The sequence below is a fragment of the Scyliorhinus canicula genome, chromosome 1 (genome assembly GCF_902713615.1).
Source record: "Scyliorhinus canicula chromosome 1, sScyCan1.1, whole genome shotgun sequence".
Taxonomy (NCBI): Eukaryota; Metazoa; Chordata; class Chondrichthyes; order Carcharhiniformes; family Scyliorhinidae; genus Scyliorhinus; species Scyliorhinus canicula.
This window is the reverse complement of record NC_052146.1, coordinates 244,667,734-244,692,204: the sequence shown is the minus strand read 5'-3', so window position 1 is coordinate 244,692,204 and position 24,471 is coordinate 244,667,734. Positions and strand designations below refer to the sequence as shown.

Sequence of the window (24,471 nt, the reverse complement as noted above, 5' to 3'; positions counted from 1 at the left end):
ACTGAAGGCACTGTTGCTAAGTTTGCAGATGATTCAAAGATCTGTAAAGGGACAGGTAGTATTGAGGAAGCAAGGGGGCTGCAGAAGGACTTGGACATGCTGGGAGAGTGGGCAATGAAGTGGCAAATTAAATACAATGTGGAAAAGTGTGAGGTCATGCACTTTGGAAGGAGGAATCTAGGCATAGACAATTTTCTAATTGAGGAAATGCTTCGGAAAGCAGGAGCACAAAGGGACTTGGGAATCATGTTCACAATTCTCTTGAGGTTAACGTGCAAGTTCAGTCGGCAGTTAAGAAGGCAAATGCAATGTTACCATTCATGTCAAGAGGGCTAGAATCATGTCAAGAGGGCTAGAATACAAGACCAGGGATGTACTTCTGAGGCTGTATAAGGCTCTGGTCCGACCCCATTTGGAGTATTGTGAGCAGTTTTGGGCCCAAAATCTAAGGAAGGATGTGCTAGCCTTGGAAAGCGTCCAGAAGAGGTTCACAAGAATGATCCCTGGAATTAAGAACTTGTCCTATGAGGAAGTTTGAGGAATCTGGGTCTGTACTTGTTGGAGTTTCGAAGGATGAGAGGGGATCTTATTGAAATGTACAAGATACTGCGAGGCCTGGATAGATAGACTGGATGGAGAGGATGTTTCCAATTGTAGGAAAAACTAGAACCAGAGGGCACCACCTCAGATTAAAGGGATGATCCTTTAAAACAGAGATGAGGAGGAATTATTTCAGCCAGAGGGTGGTGAATCTGTAGATGGTACACACTGCATCTTGTAGATGGTACACACTGCTGCCAATATGCATCAGTGGTGGAGGAAGTGAATGTTGAAGCTGGTGGCAGGTGAGATGCCAGTCAAGGGGGCTGCATTGTCCTGGATGGTGTTGAGATTATTCAGTGTTGTTAGAGTTGTAAAACAAGTAGAGAATATTTCATCACACTCCTGACTTGTGCCTTGTAGATGGTGGACAGACATTGGAGAGAGTCTGCAGATGAGTTACCCTCTTGCAGCTACAGTATTTAGATAGCTGGATCAGTTCAGTTTCTGGTCAATGACGACCCCCAGAATGGAAATTGTCATTCCCTGACTCTTGTATGGTGCAAATGTTACTTGCCATTTATCAGCCCAAGCTTGAATATTGTCCAGGTCTTGCTGCATTTTGACATGGACCATTTTAGGAGCTGAGGATATTCAAATGGTGCTGAACATTGTGCAATCACCAGCAAACATTCCCACTTCTGTCCTTATAATGGAGGGAATGTAAATAATAAAGCAGCTGAAGGTGGAGACTGAGATTCTGGGTGTAGAGATGGGCTGAGTACCTCAGGGCTCTGGCATTTTATCCCCAAAAAATGTTTTTAAAGCTTCTCAGCCCTCACCCCCTCTCAGCCTCCCTATTCTCCACCCCCTCTCACCCTCCCTATTCTCTATCCATATCTACCCATTCGACCTCATACACTGTAGCCATCCCCCAGGCCTTCATACCCCCATGCCAACATATGCCCCTCAACCCACTCCATGGCCCCTCAAATCCTTTTTGCAAAACAATGCCCCTGTAACAACCATCATGGCCCTTTGCAGTCCCTATGTCGACTTAATTACAACACAGGCCACACATAGAACATAGAACAGTACAGCACAGAACAGGCCCTTCGGCCCTCGATGTTGTGCTGAGCAATGATCACCCTACTTAAACCCACGTAACCCGTATACCCGTAACCCAACAATCCCCCCATTAACCTTACACTACGGGCAATTTAGCATGGCCAATCCACCTAACCTGCACATCTTTGGACTGTGGGAGGAAACCGAAGCACCCGGAGGAAACCCACGCACACACGGGGAGGACTTACAGACTCCACACAGACAGTGACCCAGCCGGGAATCGAACCTGGGACCCTGGAGCTGTGAAGCATTGATGCTAACCACCATGCTACCGTGAGGCCCCATGTCTGCCCATCATCTTTGCCCTTGCAGCAGCCATGTAAACTAACCCAGTATCCGGCATGGGCCTATGTCAGAATTAATACATTTAATACAGGAAGGAGTCTTACAACACCTGGTTAAAATCCAACAGGTTTGTTTCGAATCGCTAACTTTCGGAGCACAGCTCCTCTCATGAAGGAGCCGTTCTCCGAACTTTAACCTGTTGTAAGACTTCTTACTGTGCTCACCCCAATCCAATGCCGGCTTCTCCACATCAGAATCAATACAGAAATGGGACAAAACTTTATTTTATAGATCTTGGAAGTGATTTTCCCACCGCATCCCACCCCATTGACAGGTGCTTTTGACAGGTCCTCTTGGCAGCTTGGATGGTTTATTTTGACAGGTCTGTTGGTAGTTCTAATGATCATGACTGTTAATTAGTTCACACACTTTTTGCACACATTCATGCCTGATAGTAATCATTTCAAAAGGCTCCTTACTTCTCCCACAGCATCCTGGGATTAGATCCAAAGGGGTACCTTAGCTCTGAAAAGGAGTATGTTACCTTTTCAAAGAGGTACCACTGGCTACCCAAAGAAATGTACAACGTTCAGACCACTCTTGCCAGGTCTACTCCACACACTTCGGGTTTCACCCTCCTGGGATACAAAAATCTGACTTCAGAAGAGGCAGCTGATGATTTCAATGGCCAGTTGCCTCCATGCACGTGCAAAACGAGAACTGCCCCCATTCCTGCCGCTGTGAAAATGAGAAGTGCCGTGTTGAGGGGTGGAACCTATTATTTTTGGACACTGCCATCATTTTTGCCACAATAGGGAGCTTCCCATTGTGGTGAAAATCTGGGTCATAACTTGATGATATTTTTATGTTAATTATTAAAAACATGTAGTAGACAATTACTTAATTTGACCTACATACAGTTTTTATATATTAGAGACTGTCGGTGAATAACTGCTGGTATGATGCTTAATAATCTACACATTCCTTTGTCCCTCTTAAATTAAAGGTGTTAATGACTTTGTTGTTGAATAGTGTTTAGAGATATAAATTTCAGTTGTTATATAGCAAAGATGGTTCAAATATGCTGAAAGGTACTTCCCTATGCTGTGGACTTCTTTGTTTTGTTTTGCCTTATTCAGATCTTTATACATGGATGGCACAGTCGCACAGTGGTGGCTTCACAGTGCCAGGTACTTGGGTTTGATTCTCCGGCTTGGGTCACTGTCTGTGCGGAGTCTGCACGTTCTCCCTGTGTCTGCATGGGTTTTCTCCAGGTGCTCCAGTTTCCTCCCACAAGTCCCGAAAGATGTGCTTGTTTGGTGAATTGGACATTCTGAATTCTCCCTCAGTGTACCCGAACAGGTGCCGTAGTGTGGTGATCAGGGGATTTTCACAGTAACTTCATTGCAGTTTAATGGGAGCCTACTTGTGACACTAATACAAATTATTATTATGTTTCAAGAGTGCTCTTCTTGTTCAAAGTCAAAAATGACTGCTTGCAATATTAGAATAAATAATTAAGTAACTTGCTCAGAATTCATTTGTCACTATTTTAATTGAGGAATTAACGCACTTAACGTAAAGACGCTGCGTTTAATCAATAATATTGTGAACAGTAATTTCGGGCTACCAAAACTTCTGATTCATATTGTAACAATGGGAGTAATTGCATTGATCTAGAACTGTTAAATCTCATCAGTATTTGTTCAAATTAGTCAAAGCAATATCAGCAAAGAAATATTTGCAAGTGCCAACTGGAAAATTTGTATGCATTCAGATGAAGGTTAATGCAATATAAGAAAGGCCCTTAGATATATTCTGAAGCAAAAGAATTGTGGAAAAAAACCTCACCAATTTACTTTATACACAAGCCACAGCCTTTGCTTGGATGAAAAGTAGTTGAAAGTTGACTTCAAAGCTAACCTTTGGATTTTGTTCAGCAGAAGCAGACAAACATCACAACATTTTATCCTAAAGACACCTGTACTCTACAAGTAAGTTTGCTATCAAATCATTCACATCTCAGTGCTATGGGCATCTTTTTTGTAAGTAATGAGATACTTAATGGAGTTAAGGGTAATCCTGGCATGAATAGAGGATTGGTTGACTGGCAGAAGGCAGAGAGTGGGGATAAAGGGGTCTTTTTCAGGATGGCAGCCAGTGACTCGTGGTGTGCCTCAGGGGTCTGTGCTGGGACCACAACTTTTAACAATATACGTTAATGATCTGGAAGAAGGAACTGAAGGCACTCTTGCTGAGTTTGCAGATGGTACAAAGATCTATAGAGGGACAAGTAGTATTGAGGAAGCAGGTGAGCTGCAGAAGGACTTGGACAGGATAGGAGAGTGGGCAAAGAAGTGGTAGATGGAATACAATGTGGAAACTTGTGAGGTTATGCACTTCGGAAGGAGGAATGGAGGTATAGACTATTTTCTAAATGGGGAAATGCTTAGGAAATCAGGAGCACAAAGGGACTTGGGAGTCCTTCTTCATGATTCTCTTCAGGTTAACGTGCAGGTTCAGTCGGCAATTAGGAAGTCAAATGCAATGTTAGCATTCATGTCAAGAGGGCTAGAATACAAGACCAGGACTGTACTTCTGAGGCTGTATAAGGCTCTGGTCAGACCCCATTTGTAGTACTGTGAGCAGTTTTGAGCCCCAAATCTAAGGAAGGATGTGCTGGCCTTGGAAAAGGCCCAGAGGAGGTTCACAAGAATAATCTCTGAAATGAAGAACTTGACATATGAGGGACGGTTGAGGACTCTGGGTCTGTACTCGTTGGAGTTTAGAAGGATGGAGGGGGGGGGGGGGGTGGATCTTATTGAAACTTACAGGATACTCCGAGCCCTGGATAGAATGGATGTGGAGAGGATGTTTTCACTTATAGGAAAAACTAGAACCAGGGGACACAATCTCAGACTAAAGGGACGATCCTTTAAAACAGATGAGGAGGAATTTATTCAGCCAGAGGGTGGTGAATCTGTGGAACTCTTTGCCGCAGAAGGCTGTGGAAGACAAATCACTGAGTGTTTTTAAGACAGAGCTAGATAGGTTCTTGATTAATAAGAGGATTGGGGGTTATGGGGAGAAGGCAGGAGAATGGGGATGAGAAAGTGTCAGCCATGATTGAATGGCGGAGCAGACTCGATGGGCCGAGTGGCCTAATTCTGTTTCTATGTCTTATGGTCTTGTACTCAGGTGCAAGGGTCCTTCCTGGTTATTCCCTTATTTCCTCCTTCTGTTATTTGGCCGTTATCTTTTCTCATGCATGGATGATTTTTTTTTTTTGTTTTTTTTTATAAATTTAGATTAGCCAATTATTTTTTCTAATTAAGGGGCAATTTAACGTGGCCAATCCACCTACTCTGCACATTTTTGGGTTGTGGGGGCGAAACCTACGCAGACACGGGGAGAATGTACAAATTCCACACGGACAGTGACCCAGAGCCGGGATCGAACCTGGGACCTCAGCGCCGTGAGACGGTTGTGCTAACCACTAGGCCACCGTGCTGCCCTATGCATGGATGATTAACAGTAGGAAGTCTTACAACACCAGGTTAAAGTCCAACAGGTTTGATTCAAACACGAGCTTTCGGAGCGCAGCTCCTTCCTCAGGTGAATGGCGAGGTATGTTCCAGAAACATTATATAGACAAAGTCAGAGATGCTGGACAATGCTTGGAATGCAGGCATTTGTAGGTAATCAAATCATTACAGATCCAGGGAGAGGGATAATCACAGGTTAAAGAGGTGTAAATTGTCTCAAGCCAGAACAGTTGGTGGGATTTTGCAAGTCCAGGCCTGATGGTGGGGGGTGGATGTAATGCAACATGAATCCAAGATCCCTGTTGAGGCCGCACTCATGCGTGCAGAACTTAGCTATAAGTTTTTGCTCGGCAATTCTGACTGGCAAGTCCAACGCTGGCATCTCCACATCATGGATGATTAATGGGCACGATGCGCCGAATAGCCTCCTTCTGAACTGTAAATTCTATAATTCTATGAATTCAGAAGTACAGGATAGTTTCTGCTCGTTTTGAACAGGAGCTTCAGGCTTTTCAGCACCAGAGAGAGACAGATGGGGTAGGACTCGGTTTGATTGATTGGCTGGTGGCCAATTAACGAACCAAAAGGCTGTACTCGGCTGGTGTCATGAGAATGTCACTTTAAGAAATGTTTGTCTTCTCAAGTGGCTGCAGTGATGTCAGTGTGTGGGTGGAGCTGGTCTGGCTCTGCTTTTTACTTTCATTTTCAGATGGAGAGCTGCATTCAAACAAAGGAGGTATATTTTGGCCTCTCTCTCTGCATGCCAAAGAATGTCTCCAGATCACTTGATGATTTCAAAGTAATACCTGTTTCTGTAAGGAATACAAACCTACTGCCTTTGTTAAAAAGGGTCTTTGACTTACGGATGTTGTTGGGAAAGTTACTAAGGGTTACCTATCAAGTATTGTATCTTTGGGGGAGTATCAATGTTGGTAGTTGATAAGATGTTTACTGTGTGTTTATAAAATGTTAACTGGATTCACAGAATAAACATTGTTTTGTTTAAAAATACTTTAGATCTCTGTTGCATCACCCCTGTAAAGTGGGTCCATGTGCTCCCCATAACCAAACTCTATTAAAAGTTGTGGGTCAGGTGAACACCATGATATACTTTGGTGTTCTCTAAACCCTGGCCCATAACCGGGAAAAAGGTAGTGATTGGATTATATCCCAGTGGGATGATTCTCAGAGACTTGAATGAGCAGCTAAGTCCTAGACACAGAAAGACAAGGAGCAGATTTATCTCCCTCTCCAGAAAGACTATGAGTGCTGTCTTCCTGAAGTTGCAGAGAACATAATTGAATGAATCTACAGGAAAACTAGTACAGACTGCAAGCAAAGACCAGGGCCAAGATTCTCCCCTACCCGGCAGGACGGGGGGTCCCGGCGTGATGGAGTGGCGTGAACCACTCCGGCGTCGGGCCGCCCCAAAGGTGCGGACGTCTCCGCACCTTTAGGTGCCAAGCCCTAACATTGAGGTGCAAGGCCCGCGCCGGAGTCGGGTGGGCCCCGATTGTGGGCCAGGCCACTGTGGGGGCACCCCCCGGGGCCAGATCGCCCCGCGCCCCCCCCAGACCCCAGAGCCCCCGCGCCCGCCTGCCGCCACTCCCGCTGATAAGGTAGGTTGGTGTTGATCCACGCTGGCGGGAGAAGCATGACAGCAGCAGGACTTCGACCCATCGCGGGCTGGAGAATCGCCGCAGGGGGCCCGCCGACCGGCGTGGCGCGATTCCCGCCCCTGCCGAATCTCGGGGGCGGAGAATTCGGGACACGGCGGGGGTGGGATTGACGCCGGCCCTGGGCGATTCTCCGACCCAGCGGGGGGGTCAGAGAATCCCGCCCCAGGTTTGTAATGATATAACAGGATGGCTCAGTTAGCTGCTAAGATTGTTCTTCAGGTGAACAGCGTGTCTCTGGTTTATTTAAAGAGCTTTGAAAACACAAGATAGTTGAATTGGCAGGAGAATTAGAAATGGAGGTACCAACAAGTGCAAAGAAGGTAGAGATAATTGACATAGAACATAGATCAGTACAGGCCCTTCAGCCCACGATGTTGAGCCAACCATTTATCCTAATCTAAGATCAACCTAACCTACACCTCTTCAATTTACTGCTGTCCATGTGCCTGTCTAAGAGTCGCTTAAATGTCCCTAATGACTCTGACTCGACCATCTCTGCTGGCAGTGCATTCCATACACTCTCTGTGTAAAGAACCTACCTCTGACATCTCTCCTATACCTTCCTCCAATCACCTTAAAATTATGTCCTCTCATGACAGCCATTTCCACCCTGGGGAAAAGTCTCTGGCTATCCACTCTATCCATGCCTCTCATCACCTTGTACACCTCTATCAAGTCACCTCTCTGTCTTCTTCGCTCCAGTGAGAAAAGCCCTAGCTCCCTCAACCTTTCTTCATCAGACATGCCCTCGAGTCCGGGCAGCATCTTGGTAAATCTCCTCTGTACCCTCTCCAAAGCATCCACATCCTTCCTATAATGAGCCGACCAGAACTGCCCCTGAGGAATGCCAAACCCTCCCTCTTTTCCCCGCCCCCACACCTGGGATAAACACAGAACCTAAACCGCACTGTAAATCTGTGCCAGTGCACAGGGGGATCAAATAGCTCTGGAACAAAGGGCAGGATGAAGAGAATGTGAGAGAGAGAGGAGAAAGGGGGAGGGAGGAGAAAGGGGGAGGGAGGAGAAAGAGGCCCAGGGGGTGGGGAGGCAGAATTAATCCAAATTCCTGCTTATTTCCTCAGACTCTTCAAAAGGTTGTTTCTCCCCAGGATTAGAAAAGGTGCCTTTATAAATCACAGCGCAGAACCCTTTCAGCGCTGTGAATTATACAGGCAGAACCCAGAAACTTTGCCAAAAGTTTTTCCCTCTCTCTCCGCGCGTTTTTCCTGTTGTTGTGAAACTGACCTGAAATCGCAGAGGCTGAGGCAGAAATAGACAAATCCAGACACATCTCCCACCCCGGGATCCCAGCATTTCCCTCTGCATTCTAACCAGGCAATATTCCTGGGTTTTATGCAGATTGCAATATACTCACCAAAGCCCTGCTCTCAGCCAGAGGACGGACGGGACTCCCTCTCTCTGTCTCTCTCTCTCTGTCTGTCCCCACAATCTCCCTCACTCTCTCTCTCTCTCAAACAAAGACAAGGCAGCTGGGAGGAAGGGGAGCCTTGAGGAAGATCTACTGATGCCCCCATCCAATGGATGCCCGGGGCCAACGCACCGTCGCTCCCCCCCCTCTGCACGCCGCTGCCCCCTACCCCTACCCCTACCCCTACCCTGACCCCCCTACCCCCCTACCCCTACCCCCACCCCCTCACCTCTACCTCCACCCCTACCCCCCCACCCCTACCCCTTCCCCTACCCCCTTACCCTACCCCCACCCCCCCTACCCCTACCTCCACCCCTACCCCCCTACCCCCCTACCCCCCCAACCCCTACCCCCCTACCTCTACCCCCACCCCTACCCCCACCCCCACCCCTACCCCCTACCCCCCCACCCTCCCTACCACCCCACACAACCCCCCCCGCACTTGATGTAGGTAACCGAATGGCGTCAACCATCATCAATGGTTGACGCCATTATAAACCTACTTTGATTTTCGCCGACGTGACCCGTGGCCACGTCGGCGGGACTTCGGCCCATCCGGGCCGGTGAATAAAAAAGCTTAAAAAAACAATGGCATCCTGCCGGCGCCAGCCGTTATCCGAGGCGGCCGGTGGGATTTGAAGAACGCCGTTTTATGGCAGGTGGGATAATTTTTAACATGGCGGGAGCGGCAATATCGGCGCCGCCGGCCAATTCTCCGACCCTGCGTGGGGTTGGAGAATTTCGCCCAATATTCTAAGTGTGGTCCAACTAGGGTTTTATAAAGCTGCAGCGAAACCTCACGGTTCTTAAACTCAATCCCCCTGCTAATGAAAGCCAACACACCATATGCCTTCTTAACAACGCTATCAACCTGGGTGGCAACTTTGAGGGATTTATATACGTGGATCCCTCTGATCCCTCTGTTCCTCCACACTTCCAAGCATCCTGCCTTTAACCCTGTATTCAGCATTCAAATTTGACCTTCCAAAATGAATCACTTGACATTTATCAAGGTTGAACTCCATCTGCCACTTCTCAGCCCAGCTCTTCTTCCTGTCAATGTCCTGCTGTAACCTGCAGCAACCCTCAACACTAGCCACAACACCCCCAACCTTTGTGTCATCGGCAAACTTACTAACCCACCCTTCCACTTCCTCATCCAAGTCATTTCTAAAAACCACAAAGAGCAGAGGTCCCAGAACAGATCCTTGCGGGACACCACTGGTCACCGACCTCCAGGCGGAATATTTTCCATCCACCACCACTCGCTGTCTTATTTTGGCCAGCAAATTCTGTATCTAGACAGCCAAATTTCCCTGTATCCCCTGCCCCCAGACTTTATCAAATGCCTTACTGAAATCCATATACACCATATCCACTGCCCAACCTTCATCAATGTGTCTCGTCACATCCTCAAAGAATTCAATCAGGCTTGTGAGGCACGACCTGCCCCTCACAAAGCCATGCTGACTATCTTTAATCAAACTATGTTTTTCTAAATCATCATCAATCCTATCTCCCAGAATCCTTTCCAATATTTTGCTCACCACAGACGTAAGACTGATGGGTCAGTAATTCCCAGGGATTTCCCTATTCCCTTTCTTGAACAGGGGAACAACATTTGCCACCCTCCAATCATCGGGTACTACTCCAGTGGAGAGTGAGGACACAAAGATCATCGGCAACAGCGCAGCTGTCTCCTCCCTCCCTCCCCATAGTAACCTTGGGTATCTGCGACAGATCCAGAGGACTTATCTATCCTGTAAGGGACACAGATGCTACTCAAACTCTCTTACTAGAGAAGGACTTTTTTTTTAAGTTGAGGGCCATCTTGATAAACAATCCAGAGCTGGCCACCCGGACTTTTAAGACCATTTAAATTGGCCACAGATGCCAGTGACATGGGGGTAGGGGCAGTGCTACTCGTCCTTCAGCACGTTGAAGCGTGTGTCTGACATGACAGTAAACAAAGCTTAGTTTATACAGACCATAATCCTCTTGCGGATATAGAGAAGTTTCAAACCTGGAATGCAAAGTTCTTCCATTAGACTTTATTATTACAACAGTTCAACGTTAAAATTGTACACATTCCCGGAAAGAATATGTGATTTTGGATGCTTTGTGACATTTAAGGGCTGACTAGTTACCAATGTAGAGACTGGGAAGGGAACTTATGTAATAGACACGGATTGGCTGGATATGTGTTTGTGACTTATGTCTTGCATACCTCATAATGAAATGTCCATGCTCTTGTGTTTCATTATTTCAGGGAGGGAGGTATGTCAGGATCCTTCCTGTTTATTCACTTATTTACCCTTTCATTTATTTTCCCGTTCTTATTTTGCTCCATGGATGATTAATGGACATGTATCTTTCACTCAAGAGAGAATAAGGAATTCAGAAGTTACAAGAGTGAATTCTCTAATAGTTTCTGCAATTTGAACTAGAGATTTAGACTTTTAGGCAGCATGGAGAAAGATGGGGTGAGACACGGTTTGATTGGCCAATGAATTGACCAAAGGGCCGTACTCTGCCCGGTAATAGGTGATGATTGAATCCTATCCCAGTTCTCAGAGACCTGATGGAGCAGTTGAGTCCGAGACACAGAAAGACAAGAACCTGTTTTTCTCTTCCCCTCCAGAAAGATTGTGAGTGCTGTATTCCTAAAGCTGCAGAGAACATGAATGAATGAATCTACAGGTAAACCAGTACAGTCTGCAAGCAAATTCCAGCACTCTCTCCCTCTCCAGAAAGGATGCGAGTGCTGTATTTCTGAACTACAGAGACCCAAATGAATCTACAGTTAAACCTCGAACTGAAAGCAAAGTTTGAAGAGGGATAAGATGCTAAAAACCACCATCTGAAACAAAGAATCCTTTTCTTTTCACTCATAATTTTTTACCCCTTTCTTCCCCTCTGTCTTGCGTGTGGGTGTTTAGAGGGTGGGGTGGGGGGGGGGAGTTATAGGGGGGGACTAGAAATTAGATAATACTTAACCAGGTGTATTTGCTGCATATTTCATTACAGTTCATTATTAATAAAACGTAATTGGGTTTACTTTTACAAACCTGGTAACTGTAATTATTGGGCAGCCAAGGGCCAATTACTTCAGGTACTTTTCTGAGAATTATTGGTTAATTCAATTGTGTTGTGAGTCCGGGTCAAGTGGAATTTGCTGTGCACTAGCCCAGGGCGTCATAACACAGGTAACGGTACAATTTTATCCATTTACCATGGTTAGAAGTCTATTCCCTTTAATATTTACTAATCTTTGGAACATGATGCAAGCTCCAAGAACTGAGAAGTCTGGATTTCAGCAATTTAGGAGACAAGCGGATTGACTATTCACTGCGATCACTGAACTACAAAGCAACTCATCGTATCCTGACAAAACAAGTTGATTTGCATGAACTGTTGAAATGGCCTGTGCGTGATTATTATTCCAGTAGCCCCAAAAGGAAGATAATTTCAAACTGTGCACAAATTGACCACTGGTTCCTACAAACTGCATTATCATTGTATTGATGAGAAAGGAATAATTTTCTTTTCATGTGCACTATATCTTGCTTCTGGCTATTGTCATCTGTCATTATTGTATCACATGACCATTATTTCTACAAGCGCATCTTTCAGAAAAGAGGTCTACATATTCTCGTCCTGACAAAACATATCAGTCATTCAAAGCAAACCAATCGAAAACAATATTGTTTTGTGACAATAATTTGTTTTATTAAAACATCACAGCTTGCTACTAGCTTGTATGGATTCCTCAGACTTGTTCAGTTTGCTACAACATGAGGGCGGCACAGTGGAACAGAGGTTAACACTGCTGCCTACAGCGCCAGGGACCAGGGTTCAATTCCAGTCTTGTGTGGAGCTTGCACATTCTCCCCGTGTCTGCGTGAATTTCCTCTGGGTGCTCTCGCTTCCTCCAACAGTCCAGGTTGGGTGGGGCTGCAGGGATCGGGAGTGGGCATAGTTGAGGTGCTCTTTCAGAGGGTTGGTGCAGACTCTCTGGGCCGAATAGCCTCCTTCTGCGCTATCGGGACTCTATGATTCAATGAAAAATCACTGAAGCATTTCCAATTTTAGGAAGTCTAACTTTTCCTCGTTGCACCCCACCCTTGACCTGCAAACTTGAAAATATTTTATTTCCATGTATCTAAATTTATTGGAGGATGATATTCCAAATAGCTCTAATATCCCCATTGACCAAAAATCTCAATCTCCAGTGGGGGAGTTCTGGATTTCATTTAAAACACCTCCAGTGGTGGTCTAGATGAGACTAGGGCCCAGATATTTCTTTGCAATCAACCTTTGGCTCAAAACTAGCGACAAACAGGAATGGAGGAATTGAAAATGATGACAAGAGGATCATATGAAATTGACCCTCCTTCACCGTCTGGACATGACCAGAGGGCTGGTGAAGCCAGTCATGTTTCATGGGGCAGTGTTCCTGTGAGGCAGAAGATGAAGTTTGCCTGGTCAGGAACAAAGGTGATTCTAGTGCTGGAGTTATCAAGAAGGAACAGCACTATAGTGGACTGCAGTGTTATTTTGGAAGCAAAAGAAGCACTCCTATTCCAACTGACTCCGCATTGAAGTAAGCAAAAGTGTTTCAACTTACGTTGCTCTGCGTCTAAGAGAACCAAATGTAGCATGTATGGTATTCGGGTGCCAATCAATTTTGGGAAGGGGTCTGAAATAGTATCTGCAAATTGGGGACCAGATTCTTGTTACTGGTGGTCACCCTACATGACTGGAGTGCACTCAAACTAATATGGCATTGAATGAGCATACAGATCATTTTCTGTGGAAGGTTTCATCTGATAAATGTGCATGACACGATTTAATCTTCCAGCCCCCAAGAGTCTGCAGGCAAGCATAAATCCACAAATCCACATATAATGCTCTCTTCTAATAAACAGAAGCTTGGCTGCACTGGATAGCTATGCTTAGCTTCATTTCTCATATATGCTTATTAGCCATGGAGTGAAAATGTAAACTAGCTCCGTGGCAACATATTGAAATATAATCTTTTTGACACTAAGAACTGAACTGGAACAGTGAGTGCATTTTTATTATGGATAAGATTGTGCTGCAATCAGTATAATTAGTTATGGTTTTTAATATGTAAAGTTGCAATTAGTCACAGAGGTACAAATTTAAACTAGCTCATGGGACATAACTAAAATGCAATGCTGGACTTGTCGCTATTGTTCTGTTTAGAATTTTCTCAGTTATGCGTGAGTTAATTTATTGGTTGAATTTGTGTCGCCATTTTAATCTCATTCCAATTATATCAAGGAAATATCTGTCCTCATAATAACTTGTCTTTTCATTAGTTAAATAATAAACTGAAACCATGAATTGTTTTCTAAGTAGACGTAAACTGAATTTGTCCATGACTGACTTATGATTTCACCAGTTGTCTACTGAGCCTCATCAGTAGAATATAAATTACTTTTCATGCCTGTCCGTGACATTGCTGTTATTTCCTTCCACAACCATGAAAAATATCATACGTTATTTTGGTGCCAAGAAGTAACAACATTCATAATTACAGCTTACATCTGAAATTATTGATAGTAACTTGAAAGCAATTAATTGATGCAATGTTATTCACTGCGCAAAACTTAATATAACATCTTTTTTCGGATGTCGGCAAGTTGTGTTTGGGACCCGTGCTTGCGCGCAGGATTTACCTAGCAACCCGTCACTGGTTTTTCCGCAGCAGAGGCTGCCCGTCTGCGGGGTTTTCTGGCCCTGCCATCATCAACGGGATTTCCCGATGAATGCACCCCTTGCCGCCGGGAAACCCAACGCGGGGACAGGAATATCGTGCCAGCATGAACAGCTGGTAAATTCCACCCTATGTTTCCTTTGCACAAGCCTCTCAACAATGTTCTCAGAATTCAGTCGTCACGCGTCCCATGTCAATAGATTTACAGGTCAGAATTCATCTGGTTCACCGATGTCCCTTAGGGAAGGAAATCTACCATCTTTACCTGATCTGGCCTGACATGATTCGAGATCCACAACAATGTGGTTGAGCCTTAACTGCTCCATGAGTGGTGCAGCAAGCCACTCAGTTCAAGGGCAATGAGAGCTAGGCAACAAATTCTGGTCTTGCCCGTGACCCAAACATCCCATTAAAGAATACATTTATGAAAAGGTACATCCAACAAATTCAACAGATTGACTATTCCAGGTCTATTTGGTTTCATTATTGCGAGAACAGCTAATCAAGCAACTTGGATATAAGCTCAGGAAACATACCATCTGCAAGATCGCAGATAGTGTCTATAGCATATGGTTATTGCTGTATTGAAGGAGTGTCTTCAAAAGCCTTTCATAAAGCCTTTGATTTGAGTCATATTAAAACATACCTTTCCTAACAATCTCTAAACTTGTACCAATTATTAGTTGAATGGGACGGATTTTCAATTGTTTTCTCAGGACTTCAATTTCTTTTATTTAGCGAAGTTCACAGAACAAATCTAAAGCAGTTATTCAGCAAAACGGAGCACCTGTAACTTTTCTGTGATGCATCTCTTTTTTCCTGAGGTGAATTTAGCTATATATTGCACATGTCAGAGCAATTAATTCATTCTGATACCTTGGGCAAAAAATGCAGATTGATTTATGTGCAGTAGGCTCCTTCCCTTTCATAAAATGAATGTTCATGCCAAAAATTTGTAAAACGTGCCAGGGAATGGTACCTTCAACAGCTTTAGATAATTTGATTCATTGAATTCACTGAATGAAATTTATCTCTTAGTTTACATTCGTATATACCTGATTATGTGACTTTGATCTTTTTCTTGTTAGCTGCATTTCTGGGCCAGAATTGGCAATAGACTGGACTGACTGTTATCACATTTCAAATTGGACTGGTTACATTTATACAGCAAGATGCACTAATGTAGTGCCCATTTCATGAGAATCATAATACAGGGCGGAAGGAGATCACTTTGTCCATCAGGCTTGTGCAAGCTCATTGAAACTGTTTTTCCTCAAATATTTCTTTTTCAAGTAAATATCCAGTTCCATTTTGAAAATGAGAATTTAAAATTTTTGACTCCTTTTTGTGTCAGGTGGACTTCTGGCACTCCAATGGGCACACTTTAAATGTAAAAGCAGACACTGGATCCTGGAAACCTGTCCCACAGCACAGTACGGACACAGCTCAGGTGTCATTTCATCCAGTATCCACATATGTGCACCTTTTCCACCAGACGCCACTGTATAATGATCTGGTTCAGGGTCCCCGAAGAGCACTTCAGCTGAAATTGGCTAGCTCAGCTACTATCAGAATTTGCAACCTTAGCAGTGAATATATCTCAAATCAGCAGTGCTCAGTGTATTTCCTAACTCAGCTATCAGACGAGTTGGAGAAGAATGGTTTCTAAATTGATTGCACCTGAGGACTATTCCAGATGCTCCCTGAAAATACAGTTGTATTCATGCAATGCAATAGTTTTGTCCTTATTGTGAGTTCTTAAATGCTCATTATCGAAGTTGCCAATATGTTTTTAATCAAACTCAGGTTAACAAATTCGGTTCAGCTCTTACTATAATTTTTTATTCAAATATGTACAAGTATTAATTTCAGTACAAATATAAAGCTCTCTGTCCATGTTTGGAGAAACACATGATGTTTTTTAACTCGTTCTGGCACAAGTCATCTATCAATATTCATAATTCTCATGCTGAAGCAGAACTACAGTTCTCCATCACTGCACATTTTCCTGTCTCTAGATCAGTGTCTCTACAGTCCAAAGACATGCAGGTTAGGTGGATTGGCCATGATAAATTGCCCTTAGTGACCAAAAAAGGTTAGGTGGGGTTATTGGGTTACGGGGATAGGGTGAAAGTGAGGGCTTAAGTGGGTCGGTGCAGACTCGATGGGCCGAATGGCCTCCTTCTGCACTGTATATTCTATGTTCTATGTTCAAAGATTAAACCTTAGTCAAAACACACATGGCAACGGCTTGAAAAGTCTTTAAAAAAACATTTGTCATAAAAACAAGTTCCCAATGCTTTAAATCTGATCAGACAAAGGTTAGGAATACGCCACCTCTTTCAATCACTCTTTTTTGTGAACTTCAATTTGTATTTTACCAGCTTCAAAGTGACACTCAGGAGCTCTCGCACTTCGATCCTGAACAAGATGGAATTGTGGGGAAAGTATTGCCAATCTTGCAGTTTCCTCCATTTACTTCAATGCCTGGGCTAAACAGCAGTTTACATTGCTGCTGAAAAGTGGGTTTTGAATGGAGAGCAATGCTTTGTAAATAATATTTTATTCATGACTTGCTAGTACTCCTTTAAAAGACCAATGTATTCATTATTCGTTGCAACTTACTGTACCAAGCACTTACAAGCTTCTACGCCAGACTGCCTATCTGAAATTTTTCAGGAAGGTATAATATCAATATGCCGTCACTCGGTCACTCCTTTTAATGTCCACTTAGATATTACACATTCACATTCAAAAGGCCAGGAAAGCATTATGTTGCTTTTATATTTTTACTAATCTTCTTTGTACAAACCTGAATGCATTAAGTGGATTACAAATAAACCAACATAAGAAACAAAATACATAAACCAGAAACTGTCCAAATTCAGAAACCTCGGAATAAAACTTTAATTTGGACGAGTTCCCGAAGCTAAATGTGCATAAATTATATCACTAGCATCGCATTTAGCTAGGGACTACTTCAAAAGAATAAGGAGTAAAAATTCATCTCGAACAATGGCACAAACTGGGCAGTATTGGAATGGCCACCAATTATGTGCAGAGCCCGATATTTAATTCCATTGGCTGTAATGTACTGAATGTCTGGTGCTGCATTTAATAGGCGGCTGACCTGCTTTCGCCCATTTTGCGGCATCACCCAAGACTAAAATTTCCTCCCAAGACACAGTTCACTTTGTGGATAACACGCATTGACAGCAGATACTTCCTGTGATCAAATATTTCAGAAACTATTTTACCAAATGTAATCAACAATGCGTCCCCATTAACCCTTCTACCATTCTGCATCAATATTTCACATCTTAAATGTTTTTATATTTCTGATTTTTGAACTGCCCTTTGGTCTTTGTAGAAGTTTCACCTTCAGGGGCCATATATATTTTTAGGCAATATGAAGGATGGTGGGAAATTCATTATAGATAGACCTTTTGCTTCTACTAAACAAAATGAAGTGCCTAGCCTGTTCATATATAACCCTTCACACAATATGAGATATGCCTTTTCACAAGAATGAAGTATTTAGCCGCTCTAAATTTGCCTTTCCATTCTTCACATAGCTTTAGTCAAAGCCCTTCCAGTGTTTAAATATTGATTTAATATTGAGGCATTGATATTTAATATATTTACATCCGTATGTGAGCCAGTTCACTGACAACTTGGATTTTAACACATTACAGGAAATGTATTTTATGTGCCGATCAACATTGTATAACTGTGCCTAATACAGTTTCCCCCCCCCCCCCCCCCCCCCCCCCCATTTATGCCTTTCCTGTTCACCAACTGAGCTGTCCAGAATATCTCAGAGATATCTAGTTAATTGTTAGGATCAGTGGGCAACCACATAAGCCCAGAATATTATTTTGCCACAAATTTCAGATACAACTTAGATGACACATAAATGTATGTAATATTTATGTAAATATATTTTTGTACTGCCTATGAGCACATACCTGATGGATAACGTTCAATGACTGGCCAGTTGTCCACCTGTAGAGTGGCATTGCCACCGCTCCGTGTAAACCGTACTATATGGTACTTTCCATCATTTACAATACCACTTGATTCTTCAATGGTGATGTCATCTGTTCCAACATTAAAAATAACCCGAATTTTTCCTTGTTCCTGCAAAGAAATGAATAGAGATGGTCACCCACACTGAACACCTCATGTGGTACACATTTTCCCATGTTAATATGAAACGTTTGTAATTGTGTGGCATTTGCAATACCTGCAATCACAAAATCTGATATAAACACAACTGCGTGAAAAAAAACATCAAAGGGTCCACAAATGTATGACACTGTTCTCCGACCTGACACCGCAATGTCTTATTGGTGGACAGTGAGTGCAGATTACACCACTGCTACAAAGCAGCTCCGCGCTGCATCAGGTTGTTAAACGATTATTCCCTTTTGCTGACCTGATTGGCATTGTGTATACCTTGGGAGGGCAGGAAAGCAGAAAGAATTGAAGGAAAGAAATCTCAATTATAATGTGATGAAATAGCTTTGAAAGCTTTAACAAAAAATATGTTTGTTAGGCAGATGTCAAAATTACCCCATCCTAGGGACTAATTAGAAACAAATAGCCAATCTCACAGGATCTAACTCAGATATGTGCAAATTTCCATTGTCTGGATCCTCTGAAATGCCTCTTCCTGATTTATTTGTGAAGGAATGAAAGGGTTTCAAATAAATGAACCGCCATTTGTATTAACATTAAATTACTTCATGTTAATATTCTTCCCACGTTGATGGAGAAAGTAATTTCAAATGAGCATGTTAAGCATTTACTATTAAAATCCCCGCAGCATAATTTCAGGACCTGAGACGGCACAGTGTGGCAAGCGGGGGCAGTGAAAAATATTGATGCTTTTCCGAGGTTGGGGTTGAGGCACATTGTTAGGGCAGAGTAACAGGAACTTCAGCCTTCATTGCAGGAGTCTTTCATGCTGACACCTCCCTCAGACTATGAGAACAGAAATCAAAACAAATGTTAAGTCAACCCCTGATAATTAATGAAAAATAAGTATTCCTCTGGCTCTTGTCCGTCAGTACTGGTTTCCACACACAAAGAAGAATCTGTGTAGCTGCTTGCAAGTTTGAAAGTGAAACCGCCTGCCATAGATACTGATACAATGAGAAATGTATTAGTGCATAATAGCTTTGTATTGAATCTTTAGGGACATGAGATAATACTGAGGATATCTCCCAAATTAAATTGCTGCAGAGTTGGAAATTGTGCTGAGTAAACCACTTCAAGAGGAAGATTTGCACACAATTTGGTATCAATAGCAGAACGTTGGCATTGTTTTACAATACACATCACATAAAGTAATTCCCTGGCCTATTCACTGTCTTTTTGGTAGACCTACACAGTTTTTGTAAATGGTTTAAAGCCTCGACAAAATATTAAAAGGGTCAAGGTAATTCTCGTCTCCTCCCCCACAACACAATGGCATCTTTGTCAGCTAAATAAGTGATATTCACTCTGGTGAAATTCCATTAATTTCATAATATATATGCGGGGCAACCACCTATCAGACATATGCCAGTCAAAATGTGACATGCCCCTTAAGAATTGCATGTACACGTTTTAACCTTTAAATTAAGCAGGGTTCAAACGAACAACAACCCCCATTTACCAAAGCTGCCAAAATAGGCAAGGACCTAACCAGGGAGAATCAATTTCCTGAAATATTGGGCTGCATTTTTGCCACTTTGCCATTCATATTTTTGGTGGTGGTGGGAGTGGCACATAAAATAGGAATAGTGGCAAGCCACCACCTTCCGGCCCACCTTCAGACTGTCCTCTTTAATATGGTAGGTTAACTGATATGAAATTGGCAGCCTAAGCACCATTTTAAGTAAATCATTAATAATCAATTGAGCTTATTGCCAAGCCAATTGATTGCAATAATAAACTGCCCACATGATGAAACGATTGGCATGGACAGGCAGGTGGGAGTGGGCAGGCCATTTTTTTAAAAAGGAAACTGCATTAAAGATGGGAAGGAAGAGGGTATGTCCTTCAGGGGATGTCCTGCATTGGGGCTGCCCACCCTATGATGATGCCTCCTCTTTGTTGCTCCGTGTCTGGTCCCCAAAACCCACATCCACACCAACTTCCCTCCATGGGCTCCCTGCAATTCTTCCCCATCCAATACCCCCAACTCACCTCTGCACATTCCCTCTTCAAACGTGGGCCCCTTTCAGTTTTGACAGTGCCCAGTGCTACGTTCTGGTGCTGCTGATACTACTAGAGCTGTGGGTCAATCAGACCAAGGGCACAACTTCCTTCCACTCTCCTCTCATTTAACCCATCAACAGCACGTTATGGCTGTGGGTTGAGCTTCTTTCAGGTGTGTCGGCTGCTGGACGACTCTTGCAATGGGGAGGGTGGTGAGAATACACACCGTATACCCCCCATATACCTCTCCGCACCCCCCGCTAACAACCCCAATCCACTCTGTGAAATCTAGCCCATTTTTTCAGTTCCTCTGGATTTCTGCCTTGACCAGTAAAGGAACAACAGAACAGAAAATTGCTACCTACACTGCTCTCTGGTGATTCTGACAATCTCCTGATTAAGTTCGAGCTGAACAGTCGCTGCAGAATTTCAGGGCCAAGCACTCCAATTAAGCAACTACATTAATAATCCCCAACAATAATGCATCCGAAAGTCACCAGCAAACGATCATCATCTCTGACAGCACTTTGTTCCTTTCATAATTATCTTGTGAACATGAATGCGGCACTTCACTCTTAAGTAAGTGCATTCTGAAATTCTGCATCTTGACTTCATAGATTGCATACGTTTATTCTGGAAGGGGGTTCTGGCACTAGCTGGAATAATTAATAGGTTTGTGAAGTGCTAAAATTAATTTCAACCATGAAAGGCACAAATTTTCAGGTGTACAGAAAAGGAATCTTCAGTCATAATATAACTGCATTAAAAAATCACTGTGAAGCCTGTAACCTGTATCCATTCATTGGCAACAAAGAAAAGAGTGAAAGAAAAAGGTCTTGCATTTATATAACTCTTTTTACATCAAAATATCATGCATTGCTTCAGTCAATGGACTTTCAAGGTGTGCTCAGTTCTTTTTAACAGGCAGGTGGAGCAGCCAAATTGCTCACAGCAATGCTCCACAATCATTAAATGAATGAATCCCCCCAAAAATATGTTTTTGATGCTGTTGAGGGAAGAATATTGGAGAGGATACCTGGAGACTTCCCTTTGAACAGTGCAAGGGAATTTTTACATCTGCTTGAACAGACAGATGAGGCCTCAATTTAGCAGCACATCCAAAAGGTGGCATCTCCAACTGTACAACACGTCCTCACTCAGGCAAATGCCAGCCTGATGTGGGCTTCAATTCACAACATTCTGGTTCAAGAATCCCAATCAATTATTTTACAGAAGGCCCACTGAAGAAGCAAGGAGTAAGTTCAGACAAAACAATATAGGTAAGCAGCGAAGCAAAAACAATAGAAGATCATACCAGGAAACTATCAAGTACAATCAAACAGTAGCTAAAAAAAAGACAAAGAGAAATCTGGAGTATTCATGTTTTCAAAGCCTAAAAGGAGGAGAATGTGAAAAAAAATGAGGCTATGCTGTGGACTGTTGTAAAGACAGGAAAGATTTTCTAGCCTTTAAGAAAGCACACACAATTTACAGCAAAAATTATCATTATACATGAAGTTTCAAGTTATGAACCAGGAAAAACCAAATGCACAGTCTAGATATAGTTAGTGCTTGAACACTAAACAAATGAGAGCGAGATTAGATGTGCCTTAAAAAAACTATACAATTTAACCAAATACAAAATGGAGAAGTACATGCCATGTCTGAATGACATCATAAGAGATTAAACACCAAAGTTACAGGAGTCCAAGGTACAACTGACTAGATAAGTAGGTATACAAATGTTGCCAGAAACCTGATGAAGAATGTAACTTTTAATTCATAGTAATGTTAACTAATATTCAGTGAGGTTTATGGGCGAGTTCTTACACTGTTCACATTGGCAGGATCTTCCAGTCTCTCCAACGGCACACCCCCAGCATGGGTTTCCCGGCAACAGTGGGTGGATTCAATGGGAACAGCAGTGGGACCAGAAGATCTTGCTGCCCACAAACAGCAGGCTGCCTCCTGCCACCGAAAAACACACCAGAGAGGGGAGGCCAGAGAATCACGCCCAGAATCTGGCCTTCCTGTGGCATGTTTCCTGGCCTTCCTGCGGCGACAGGGAGAGGTGTGTCATCTGCGGGACAGGAAGATCTCGCCACCGTGAACAGTTGCCGATCTCGCTCAAAGTGCCATGGTGTATAGAATATTTAAGAAATATCGGGAGCTACTTATAGGATTGGGCTGTTTGCTAGGGAACGTTCAACCACGATTTTCCAGGCTGAAAAGTATGGGGTGGGATTCTCCAGCCCGCCGCACCCGTTTTCCGGTGCGGCACCCCCTAACCCGCAGCGGGATCCTCCGTCCCACCAGTCGGCCAATGGGGTTTCCCATTGTGGACACCCCCATGCTGTCGGGAAATCCACTGCCGGCGGTGGGCTGCCGGCGAAGCGGAGGATCCCGCCGATGGAGAATCCAGCCCATGTTTTGCCCAGTGGGTTAATTTGCAAACGGAGTCTGATGGAATGGAAGCTCAGAGATAATAAATAATATAGTTGACTCAATAAATTATGATCATCAATAATTGGTGATAAAATGAATGATTGATTTCTACGTTGTGCAAGGAGAAATATTTAGTTTTCGAGGCTTCAATCTCAGCTCAGAGGCAAACAAAATTGCAAACTTTTACATAATTTTTACTCAGAGTAAATGGATGGGTAGGGGGCTGGAGTCAATGATTTGACAATTCAACATTTCAGGTCATGGGTTTATCATAACTTAATTTAGTCATTCTCGAATCCACAAAAATACACACATTGTCAAGCTGTTAGACGCAGTCTGCTTTGTATGGAAGACTTATGAGTACATTCATTGATGATTCTGTGCAAATACACTATTCCTCACAATTCTCAAGCTCGTCAACATCTTTGTGGCTTTCTCCACACTTGAGGGGAGGGCTACTTGTGGGTGATCACTCATAGGCAGTGCCAAGATCTTCCATATCAGGAGGTACATGTCACACATTTCAGGGAATGTGAGATCCTGGCAGGATAAGGATCTGACTATTTAGAAATGAGCTCAAGGTTCCTGTCGGCATTTAAGACATGCTTGAGGTCATAACTTACCAGAATGTAGCACCTGGAATTTTTGTTTTGGCAGGTGCAGTCTATGCATCACTTACTCTTCTTGCCAGGTGTCTCTCAGGCTCATTGTTAACATGCTTTGATATGTGGGAAGCGGTAGACCAAACAGAGGCACCTTTTCTCCATATCTAAGTGCCTCCTCAAATATCTTACTCCATACTCTCCATTACCAAGTACAAGGATATTTAATATTTAGAGTACCCAATTATTTTTTCCAATTAAGGGGCAATTTAGCGTGGCCAATCCACCTATCCTCCACATCTTTGGATTGTGGGGGTGAAACCCACGCAGACACAAGGAGAACGTGCAAACTCCATACGGACAGTGACCCAGGGCTGGGATTCGAACCCGGGTCCTCAGCACTGCAGGCAGTAATCTTTAGTATTAAGAGCATCAGTGTCACTGCCTCTACAGTGACCTCACCAACATTTTCTCTCTAATTTGCACTCACTCTCTCCTGATTGCTATCACAGTGCCGTTTCTCTCATCTTCTCTTAGGCCTCTCACTAATCTCCACACAAGTTTTACCTTCTGCCCACTCGATTTCATACTGACTCAACCTGTGACCGCGCAACATCTCTTCTAAATATTAATGGACATGATTAATAGTTCCATGTTCCTGGATACGATCCCTTCCATCAAATTGTTCTTTCCAACTAAAGCCCACTCTGCGACTTCCTTCTCCTCCCTTAAGTTCTTGAATCTGTCAATACATTCCGGTGCTTTGCCCAGCTCTATCAAACTTCAATATTTCCAACCCAGGTCCCAACCAGAAGACCAATGCATTGGAACAGCCCTGGTCAAATTACAAGTGAAAATATTTCAGGAA

General features: G+C 43.4%; 1 protein-coding gene across 49 annotated transcripts in view; it reads right to left on the bottom strand.

Moving 5' to 3' along the window:
• The window catches only part of nrxn1a (neurexin 1a), a 2,342,145-nt gene that overhangs the window by 219,810 nt on the left and 2,097,864 nt on the right, over positions 1-24,471 (bottom strand). For all 49 annotated transcript variants that reach the window (XM_038810283.1, XM_038810313.1, XM_038810330.1 and 46 more), the window contains one exon: positions 18,318-18,489. In XM_038810283.1, coding sequence (XP_038666211.1) covers positions 18,318-18,489 — 172 coding nt within the window. The remainder of the gene's footprint in view (positions 1-18,317; positions 18,490-24,471) is intronic.